Here is an 11,767-nt window from a genome sequence, read left to right on the forward strand (position 1 = left end):
TGCGCTGCGGTTGACGCTTGACGCTTGGGTTATTCTGGTCCTCCATTGGAATAAACCCTAAAGACGAATTTCCCCTTAGTAAGGAAAAAAGGACATTTCAAATAGTATTTATTGCATTTTAAAATCATGTTACCTGCGTTGTTGGAGCCAACAACCAAGTAGAATTTCCTGGAGGGGTGATGGTCATCGGAGCCATGTCACTTTTTATAGGAATAATCATTTGTGACATCACATACATCAGCCAAACAATGGGCTCTTTGCTTCTAAAAATCATTTTCATTCGTATATTGTATCAGTAAAAGATTCCGTCTTTTCTTCCAATGCGATTAGTGGAGACGTATTTTCTTTCTTCCGTTAACAGTTCTGTTTGAATAGAATAGAATTGGTAGAACGAGAGGAAAGTAAATATTTCTAAAGTAAACTATCGAGTTAAAACGATTTGAACAAATTTGATCTTTTTAACTTCCAGCAAAAATGTCATATACTACAAACCATAAAAATTATCAATTTTGGTTCATAAGCAAATGTATCTTTTAGACTACAAACCATAAAATTATCAATGGCTGATTTGTCTTCTATATCATAACCCATTAAATTATCAATTTTGGTTTATTTTGGTTCATTAGCAAATTTATAATTTTATACTTTAAAAAAAAACACAAAATTGTCAATGGTGATTTTCATTAGCTAATGTATTTTTTATACTACAACCCATAAAATGATCAATAGATATTATAAGTACGTTCCAATTCCAAGTACCTGCCGTGCGCACGGAATATCGCAAATTCCTCCAAAGTTACGAAATGTGATGCCGTGATGTTTTTGCATGCGGGCTTATTTTAAGTGATATATTACGAATTTTTAATACCGATTGTCATGGTCTCAAGTGAGTAAAGAGCTACTCGACTATGCATAAAGATCTATGTAGAATGAGGCCCCAGAATTTACTAGTTACTATAAATGAAAAACAATTAACGATTTGTTTACAATGAAATAAAAATGATGATGAAATTTAATTAAAAGAGATAAACAGTGATCGTGGCAGTTACAAATAGAGATATGAATATTTTACGTAACTTATGATAATATGTCAGGTTCATAAGTTTACGTTTCCAGGCAGTTGATGGGCTTGGATGATCTATTCCTCTGATAACAGGATTGGACTCGTAAAATTCCACTTCCAGGCAATTGGTAAGAAGTTATTGTGAAGTCCTTTGACAGCGGGCTTGGGTTTGATCCTTGAAGATTATACAATCAAAGTTAAAAGCTCCGGCGTCTTAATGGTGTAGATATAATATCTACAAAGTCCCAAAAGATAAAAATCTTCCAGTATATATATAGGAATAGATCGACTGGCCGTCCGGCATAGATTGTGGAGAGAAAGTGAGTGTCGAATGTTAGACCTATCAGCTTTTATAATAAGTGGCTACGTGACAGAATGTAGAACGAAAAGTATTCACTAATTAGAAATTAATTCGAGGGAAGGCTATAAAAGGAAAGACGATCTAATATTAGAAGGTAAAGTTTATCTAAGCCTACTGAAATATAACTGGAGTGAGATGAATTCAGTTCTTAATAAAATAAAATTTAATAAGATAATTGTGAACAACCTTTACTGTGACACCCCCCCACCCACGTTTAAAATATACTCTTTAACCATTATGGGAAAGATAGATTTTACAAACGGAAGTAAATTTACTATCATGATACTCTAGCATTAATCCATTGTTATGATTTGTGCTACAATTAAATTATTTATTAACTAGACATGGAAATGTTTATATTAACGTAGGTATATGAATGGGTGACAATAACAATGAAAGATTGTGATTACAAATCATTGTGATGAACAACATGATGGCAATGTGATTACAAATCATTGTGATAAACAATAGTGATGGCAATGAAGCATGATTTAAGTCGATGATATGAAGGTAATTTACTGAATGAAATGAATGAAAATGTAAATGGAATATTGACATTTCAATTATTAATCATAAATGGGTGAAAATTCATAACAATAATAGATAAAGAGAAGATTTCCCAAATCATGAATGGGTATGGTATATATATCCAAACAATACTCAATGTTACATTAAGTTGGGTCATCATGTTTACAAATAAAATTATCCAATTTGTGTTTCTGATTTGGCATAGTTTGCGAGGTAACTAACAGTATGCATGGGAGGTTAAGTTATACCCTTCTCGCGTGTTTATACTAATCGAGAAAGTAGGTCGGCGTGAATATTTTCACAGCCTGGTATGTGAGAGATACTGAAAGTGTAATTTTGCAAAAATAGACTCCACCTTAGTACTCTACTATTATTCATTTTGTTATTTCTTATGTACGTGAGTGGTTTATGGTCCGTTTCGACCACAAACTCTTTTAGCAGTAGATATCTGCTGAATGTCTTTAAAGCAAAGACGATGGCCAGGCCTTCACGCTCTATTACAGAGTATCGTGATTCTCTGTCCAATAATTTTCTGCTTGCATATAAGCAAGGCATTAGAGTTCCCTCATGTTCCTGTAATAGTACACCTGCGATGCCCTTATCAGACGCGTCAGTTCTTACAACAAATTCTTTTGATATGTCGGGTAATTTAAGAATTGGTTCTGAACAGAGTAATGCCTTTAATTGGTTAAAGCTATTCTGACACGCTTCTGTCCAAACAATTTTGTTCGGTGACCCATTCTTTGTCAGATTTGTTAGCGGTGTCGCGATGTGCGCGAAGTTGTAAATGTATTTCCTGTAAAAATTTAGGAGCCCAAGTACTTTGCGTACTTCTTTTTTTGTCTTAGGTGGTTGCAATTGTGCGATTTTTGTTTGTTTTTCTGTCTCGGGTGTCTGTGTCCCATGACCAACGGTATGATTAATCCTGCATTTGAAGCTTCGATATTAGTAAACATAGGTTGCGACACTGTGTCTCTATCAAAATATTTTTTTAGCATATTTGCATGGAATGTCTTTGTTGTGTTGTTAATTTTAATCTCGTAATTAACATTAGATTTTACTGCTGTTATTTTGAATGGTCCTTTCCATGTAGCTAAAAGTTTACTCGAGTCATCGGGTAAGAGTATTAGTACTTTGTCACCAATCTCAAATTTTCTTGACTTGCTTTTTCGATCGGAGTATTCCTTGTATTTCTCTGCTTTTTTAGTGACGGATTCCTGTGCTAGCTTACACGTGTCCTCTATTCTGTCTTTCAGGTTTCTTACATATTCGTAAGCAAACATAATTTCGTTATTGTCCTCCTCATTCCCTTTACAAATGTCGGCTACTATATTGATCGGGCCGCGAGGTGATCGTCCATACATCAACTCAAATGGGGAGTAGCCTGTAGATTCTTGGGGTATTTCTCTATATGCAAATAGGATTGCTGGTAAGTATCTGTCCCAATCATCTGGTTTTTCTGCTGACACTTTTCTTAACATATTCTTTAGAGTCCCATTAAATCTTTCACAAAGACCATTTGCTTGGGGGTGGTAAGGAGTTGTGAATGAGTGTTGGATTCCCATGAGTTTCATGGTTTCATGCATCATATGTGATGTAAATTGGGGTCCATTGTCCGACAGTATCTCATTTGGTATGCCTATTCTAGTAAAAATTGTCATCAATGCTTCAGCTATGTGATCCGATGTAGTTGATTTCAATGCTATCGCTTCTGGCCACCTGGTTGCGTAATCGACTAGTGTTAGTATGTGTGTATGGTTTCTATCTGATTTTGTTAAAGGGCCTATAATGTCAATTGCAACTTTTTGAAAAACTTTTTCAATAACTGGGGTTGTCTCTAATGGCAATCTCGGTATTCTGCCTTTTGCGACTCTTCTTTGGCATGTGTCACACGATTTCACATATTCTCGGACGTTTTTAGTAATTCCAGGCCATGTGAAATTCTCGGATATTCTCTTCAATGTGGAAGAGCTCCCAAGATGTCCAGAAGTTATTGAATCGTGCGCTATTCCAAGGATTTTGTTTCTGTAAATACTCGGCGTGACCAGTTGTTTAGCTATTTTGTTTCTTTTCCTATATAACCTGAACAGAATATCTTTTTCAATGATGTATTCAACTTTTGATTTCGTCCCTTTGTTTGCGATATTGAAATATGAAGTTAAAGTCGGGTCCTTTTTCTGTTCTTCAATGAACGTGTTCCTGTCAAATTGTTGTGGTTCAAGAGAAATAGTCATTGGCTTCTCTGTTGTCTTAGTCATCTTTCTTGTTTCTGCTAGACAAGCTGTTTCTTGGGTTAATGACCATTCTTTTACATCTGTTGGGTTGTCTTTAAGACCTTTTATATTGCCAACAATAACATCAGCGACGGGGTTGGGAAGTATACAGCATTCCACTATTCCTGTATAGTATGGGGTTTCTATGTACACATTAGCTGTTTCAAAGGTTTCGACTGTGCCACTGAATGTGATGCATTGTACCGTTTTTCCAGTTTTGTCTTCGTCATTGATCAAAGATGCTTTTATTCCTACTGTACTGCATCCTGTGTCTCTCAATATTTTGCAATCAGTTCCATTAGCTTTGCCTTCACAAAAAAATAGCGATCCTGATTTGTGAGTTTGTGTTAAAAGTGACATACCTTTCACGCAATACACATTTATATTTTCTCCTGACATTACTCGTGTCTGATTGTTTACACTTGTTTGGAGTGATGCATTTGCAGTTTCTTTTGGATATCCCACGATTTTGTAACATTTGTCTGCTGTGTGGCCTTTCATTCCACAATATTGACATTTAATTATAGGTTTGTTGGTTTTCTTATACTCAGTATTATTGTCAGTGCTATTTCTTGTTTTGTTTTGATAGGGTCGGCTATGGTCTCTATTGAACTGTTTGTTCCATGGTTTGTTACTATGATCATCTTGTTTCACTTGCGTGTTCCGAGTGATTGATCGGCTCGTTCTATTTGAGTACTGAACTTTAGGTGTACCTGGACTCTGAGCAGCGGCAGCGTAGTATGGTTCCTTCAATGTTCTGCTAAGGGGTGTCAATGGATGTGCGCTGTTAAAGTTTTCTGCGTAGATTTTTAATTTGTCCAAATTTTCTGGCTTTCTCTCTTTAAAGAATGCGACTAAATCTGGGTTGCAAGCTTGATAGATTCGATTCTTCAGCGTGAGATAGTAGAGGCCTGCAAAGTCGTCTTGTTTTACGTTTGCCAACTCAAGCCACCGATTTAGAAATTGAGTAATTCGGTTCACGAATGTATTAAAGTCTTCTCCACTTTCCGGTTTTGCAGTGTGAAACCTTTCCTGGTAACCATCTTCCGTTAATCTAAATCTTTTTAGTAGAGCGTCTTTAATTTTTCCATAGTCATCTGCATCTTCAGTTGTTAAGGTATAGAAAACTTTTAGCGGTTCTCCAGATAAGCAGCTAATCAAGGCTGTGGCTCATTTGCTTTCTGGCCAACGATAACCTTTAGCCTGAACTTCGAATCGGTGTAAGAAGGATTCTAGGCAGTCTGAGCGTTCATCGTATGTTGGCATGCGTGGAAGTTTCACGAAAAATTCATCACTATTATTATGTTTTCTTTCATGACCGGTTTTTGTTTTTTCAATTTCCAGCATCATTTGGGTCCTTTTGGTTTCTTCTTCTGCTAAAGCTATTTGTCTTTTTAGTTCCCTTTCTTGGACTCTTTCTTCTCGTTCTTCTCTACGTATTCTTTCTTCATTTTCTTCTCTACGAATTCTTTCTTCATTTTCTTCTCTACGAATTCTTTCTTCGTGTTCTTTTTCTTCTTTACGAATTCTTTCTTCATTTTCTTCTCTACGAATTCTTTCTTCATGTTCTTTTTCTTCTTTACGAATTCTTTCTTCATTTTCTTCTCTACGAATTCTTTCTTCATGTTCTTTTTCTTCTTTTACTTTCTCTTCGCACCATGAAAATATTCTTTCCTGGGGTATTTCTAAGTCCTTTGCGAGACTTAAGTATCTTTTATATGCTTCCATGTTGCAATAAATTAGTTACGATGTTTTATATATATATTATATTGACAGGATACTGTTACTGACTGTTTTATTTATTTACACTTACTGGAATGAACTGTTCTATTTTTAGAAATCTCTCTCTCTTATTTCAACCTATTATGTATGTTGAATTTGATGCCTTTTATCGTTATATCTTATAAAGCAATGTGTCAATACAATGCGGAGTTATTATGACTTGTGTCAATAACAATGTATCAATCGCGTGTACTCTAAACTATGTTACTACGAAAAATGTATCACCGATGTGTGTGACTCGTCGTTAGTTTGTGTACAATTATTCGCAATGACGCTAATATACTAGAGTGTGATAACAATAATAGGATGCCAAAATAATCCCAAGTTATCTATCACTAAATATAACACGACGGCTAGTAGACTCCTTTTATTATTATTTAGTTTTTAAAGACTCACTTTTCAGAACATAATATATAAGTGGTTTTCGGTAACAGTAATATGCCAAAAATGCATTTAAAACAAATCACTATGCAAAACAAATCACGATGTCTATAGTTACTATGTGATGCCCAACTCATGTAAAAGAGAATAATGAAGGATATATCTACCAACTCAGTTCGTGGCTGGGACCTCTCTCTTGTTCAATGGTTGTTCAACAATTGTAATTAGGCATTGAAGAGTGTTTAACAGTGATGTCTGAAATACAAAACAATAAAATATCGTAAGATTTACAATAGTTACAAAATGTGTTCACAACACTGAGTGATTGGATGACAGGTGAATGAATCGTTATGGAATGTAAACATATTGAAAACAATTCATGAATGAGGCAAACAACAAAATGAAATGAGTGATGTAATAACAAAGTGGACAAGGAATGAATGAATGAATGAAAAACTGAGTGAATAGATGAATGAATGAATGGATAATGTATGAATGAAAGAATGAAGGGAGGAATAAATGTATGAATGATTGGATAAATGAGTGAATAAACGAATGAATGGATGAATGAATGAATGAATGAATAAATGAATGAACAATGAATGAATGAATAATTTATAAATGAATAAATGAATGAAGGAATGAATCAATAAAATGCTATTCAATTTGAATGAAAGAATGAATGGATAAATTGCTATTCCATTTAAATGAAGAAATGAAAAAGAAAAAAAAATTAATCCTGTAAATAGGGAGTTCAATTAAAATATGATCAAGTGGGGCAATTAAGAGTTTTACAATTTAAACTTTAAAGTTAGATGAAATAGATATAAGTAACTAAATAAATTCAATTCTTTATATGTGTCCCCTCCAAAATGTCATGGTCTCAAGTGAGTAAAGAGCTACTCGACTATGCATAAAGATCTATGTAGAATGAGGCCCCAGAATTTACTAGTTACTATAAATGAAAAACAATTAACGATTTGTTTACAATGAAATAAAAATGATGATGAAATTTAATTAAAAGAGATAAACAGTGATCGTGGCAGTTACAAATAGAGATATGAATATTTTACGTAACTTATGATAATATGTCAGGTTCATAAGTTTACGTTTCCAGGCAGTTGATGGGCTTGGATGATCTATTCCTCTGATAACAGGATTGGACTCGTAAAATTCCACTTCCAGGCAATTGGTAAGAAGTTATTGTGAAGTCCTTTGACAGCGGGCTTGGGTTTGATCCTTGAAGATTATACAATCAAAGTTAAAAGCTCCGGCGTCTTAATGGTGTAGATATAATATCTACAAAGTCCCAAAAGATAAAAATCTTCCAGTATATATATAGGAATAGATCGACTGGCCGTCCGGCATAGATTGTGGAGAGAAAGTGAGTGTCGAATGTTAGACCTATCAGCTTTTATAATAAGTGGCTACGTGACAGAATGTAGAACGAAAAGTATTCACTAATTAGAAATTAATTCGAGGGAAGGCTATAAAAGGAAAGACGATCTAATATTAGAAGGTAAAGTTTATCTAAGCCTACTGAAATATAACTGGAGTGAGATGAATTCAGTTCTTAATAAAATAAAATTTAATAAGATAATTGTGAACAACCTTTACTGTGACACCGATAGTGATAGACCAAACAGTTTTCTCACAATGCTGTATTCCTTTGATCTTTTCATCGTTTGCAATAAAATATGACTCAAAATTTTAAATTTTTACAGTAATGGTGTGTTGATTCTCTTTCGCGTAGGGAAAATATTCACAACAAAGTTGCATTCAGTGTCATAGCTTAGCAAATAAATTTGGTTTGTAAAAATAAAAGTTGTTCGATATAGAGTTTGAAATAGTGTAACAATTGATATATCATTTAAACAGTACTATACTTAACAGTGTTGAAAAAAAGCTCATAGTGTTTAATGTCACAATGCATCTCTTCCTGGTGGACAACGGATATTTTGGACGACACAAGCAGCCTGTGGGGTGTTTATGATGTGAAATAAAAATTTTAAAAAAAGGAACGGGAGGATATATATTATAGAGGTGCATAACCAAAATGACATAATCATTAATTTGTCCTCTCCACTCTGAGTTCCAGGTTGTGGGCAATCTATTAATAATATTGCTATTCGCCTCATGCCATGAAAAAGAATTCCGCGCTTCGCCTCTCTGGAAAATTTTCCTCGTGTGAGTTTTTTTTTTTTTTTTTTTTTTTTTTGTGTTTTGTTTTTGTTTTTGTTTTTGTTTTTTTTTTTGTTTTTTTTTTTTTAATGTAGAAATCTTAACAGGCGGCTACGCCTCTGGCTTTCAACTATTAAAATGTAACAATTGTTTATGTCAAGTGTGTACAAAGTGTACAACTTGCTGTGTCATTTTTAACCCAGAGTGGCAATGTTAGTGAGTAATGCACATGAATCTCGTGAAAAGTAAACCCCTGGTCAAGCATGTGGGGAGTTCAGTGCTCGTCATCACAACATGATCCACTGTGTATAATACTGTTATTGTAAACCATCCATTTGTTCACTCATCCCATACCCTTTGTTTTTTTAACGACAAAGAAGAAAAATTCCAAAGTATGGTAATGTAACCAATGAAAAAAAAAGACTTAATGCCACTAACAATTCTAATGTTCGAGCCAATTTTCAACAAAATCCATCAGAATGTTGTGAAGATATTCACATCAACGTGTGCGCACGGGTTGTGGAACGGACTCTAGTTCATCAGCAATTATGTATCCTTTATTACACAAACCGTGAAATTATCAGTGTTGGTTTATTAGCAAATATTTATGTCTATTATACTACAAACCATAAAATTATCAATGTCAATTCATTAGCAAACGTATCATATCTTAAATAAATCATTTATTGATTAATATTGGTTCATTTACAGGGGATAAATTCCCGTAAGCTAGGTTTGTTCCATATAATGCAGTGTTTCACATATTTTCTTTTGCCAAGTTTGAACCTGATCCAATGGTTAATTTCATCGGAAACAAACAATATTATGGATTTTAAGCATTGATTCCAACCCAAATCAGAAATATTTTGTGTAAATCATAAGAGTTTGTTACAAAAAGTATGGACTTGAACAACGTATTTTAATCTTCTTCTTCCAGTGTCATCTCATGGGTTGAGGTCGACTTCAAATGACACGCCAATCTTCTCTGTTGACGGCTTGCTGACTGCATTCGGCTGCCGACAATCCTGTCCATGTCCTCACATCATCTATACAAGTTCTTGCTGCCCTGCCTCTTCCTCTTTTCCCCTCAACTCTACCCTCAAGAATGTCCTTGTTGACAGTTTGATGGCGTCTTAGATGTCCAAAATACCTTAGTTTTCTTGTTTTTATTACTTTCATTAGAGTCGGTCTGATATCAAGGATGTCACAGACTTCTTGATTTGTTTTCTTTTCTTTCCAACTGATTTTTCCAAGGCGACGGAAAGTCCACATTTCAAAGGCCTCAATTCTTTTCTCTATTTGTTTGTTCAAGGTCCATGTTTCTGAGCTGTAGAGAAGTGCTGAGTGGACATAACATTTGAGTATTCTTATTCTCGTTTTCATCTGCGTATCGTATTATAATAGATAAATGAATATAATAATATGTTACCTACCAACTAAATTTGAACCCGATCCAAGGGTGAATTTGAACTGAAACAAACAATATGGATTTTCAGCATTGCTATTCCAGCCCAAATCAGATATATGTTGTGAAGATAGTTTGCTACAGGAAGACAAGAAGTATAGACGTGAACAACATATCATAATAGCTAGATGAATACATGTTACCCATCAACGCAAATCAGTATTTTATCTAGGTCAGATAAATCCAAAAATGAATTTTATGTCAAAATATTGGAAACACTAAATTTTATATTTTTGCATTTGAAGTGACAGTTTCTATTCGCATACGATCTTTAATTAAATGTCATGAGCTTGCCTTCAACTAGACTTGTCGGTGTCTGGTCTACCCCTCATAATACAAGGTTTGGGTATTAGGTTGTCAATCCGATAAGATAAATATGTTCTGTTTTATCATTGTATCCCGCGGCGAGCGTGACAGAATAGGAATCAAGAAAGTTTGTGTTGTTAAAAGAGAAGCTGTCCTATAAACGGATACACGTGGCGTCTGAGAGAAAAACAAAAAGGAATGAAGTGGTGGTGGAAAATTCAGAAGTATAATATTATACTCCTAGAGTCAAATTATTAATGCAGAGCACTGAATGGTATAGAAAATGCTATGGCGCTATGAATGTAAGCATATTCAGTAACTGTAATATTTCCCTTGAATATATATATATATATATATATATATATATATATATATATATATATATATATATATATATATATATATATATAGTGATTTCAAAATACTTATAATTTATTCCATTCTTGTAATATTTTTCTCAGCTCGATCATGTATGTTCCTTGATGCATGGCAATTACATCTAGACGTCTATGTTCTCGCTTTCTTTTCAGATCTTTCGTTGAATTTGTTTGGGTGTTGTTCCCTGATGTATGGCATATGAAACTATGTTCTGTAAATTTATTTTAAATGTCAAAGCTCTACAAAAACTGACTGACGCAGGGACGTGGCCATATTGGTTGTTTTGGTGCCTGGCACCAATTCCATCTTTTTTTACAGCATTTGAAAAATATTAAAACTAAGAAATGTATAAACCGCCTCTTACTTATTTGAGTAAGTCTTTTCTGTATATGTTTTTCTTTCTTTTGTATTTACAAATACAGCATGTTTTGAGTCATTTTCTTCTGTTTCTGGCACCACCTTATACTGTAAGCATGCCACGCCACTGATTGGACGTCTTACCTACAAGAACGTGCCCAGTTAGAGGCACGTTACGAGGTTTGGTGATCCATTGTTCAAGTCCAAAGATGACTGACAATCATAACATTAAAGGATAACACATGCACGCAAGTCGATGCTACGATGATCAGAAATTGTAATGAACAACTCACCACCACAGGATTTTGGCTGATAATCGAAGAAGCAAGAGACCCGATGGTAGTGCAAACTGTCCTAGAAATGCTTTCCTATAAGTACCAAAAACCCAATTCGACAAGCAGCAAGGGAAAGTTCTCCTTTCATTGTGTACAAAATAAGCTTTAAAATTAGCTTAAATTGTGTATTTTTTAAATTAAAATTTATTTATCTATTTTTTAAATTTATTTAATTATTTAACCGTTGCCTTTTTTTTTCCTTTTGAGATTTCTCAGTATAATTCAAGTTTAAGGTTTAAGGCCTTCCTCTATGTCGTTACGGAAGTGGCTGGTTTGCCTTTTTACATCCAAGACATTGCAGAAACAGTCTTGAAGACGCAAAGCATTTGGTGGGACATAACAGAAAATCGCGATTTG

At 34.3% G+C, this 11,767-nt stretch overlaps 1 protein-coding gene across 1 annotated transcript in view; it reads right to left on the minus strand.

Annotated features, from left to right (window-relative positions):
* LOC144968830 (uncharacterized) overlaps positions 1–10,352 on the minus strand; it is a 20,102-nt gene extending 9,750 nt beyond the window's left edge. The window contains exons 1-2 of the mRNA XM_078907555.1: positions 10,003–10,352; positions 134–363 (exon numbers count right to left, since the gene is read on the minus strand). Of these exons, the coding sequence (XP_078763681.1) occupies positions 134–280 (147 nt within the window). The 5' untranslated portion in view covers positions 281–363; positions 10,003–10,352. The remainder of the gene's footprint in view (positions 1–133; positions 364–10,002) is intronic.
* Between the last annotated feature and the right edge of the window lie 1,415 nt (positions 10,353–11,767).

The sequence above is a fragment of the Berghia stephanieae genome, chromosome 3 (genome assembly GCF_034508935.2).
Source record: "Berghia stephanieae isolate SIO BIC M18660-M18661 chromosome 3, UCSD_Bste_1.3, whole genome shotgun sequence".
Classification (NCBI taxonomy): domain Eukaryota; kingdom Metazoa; phylum Mollusca; class Gastropoda; order Nudibranchia; family Aeolidiidae; genus Berghia; species Berghia stephanieae.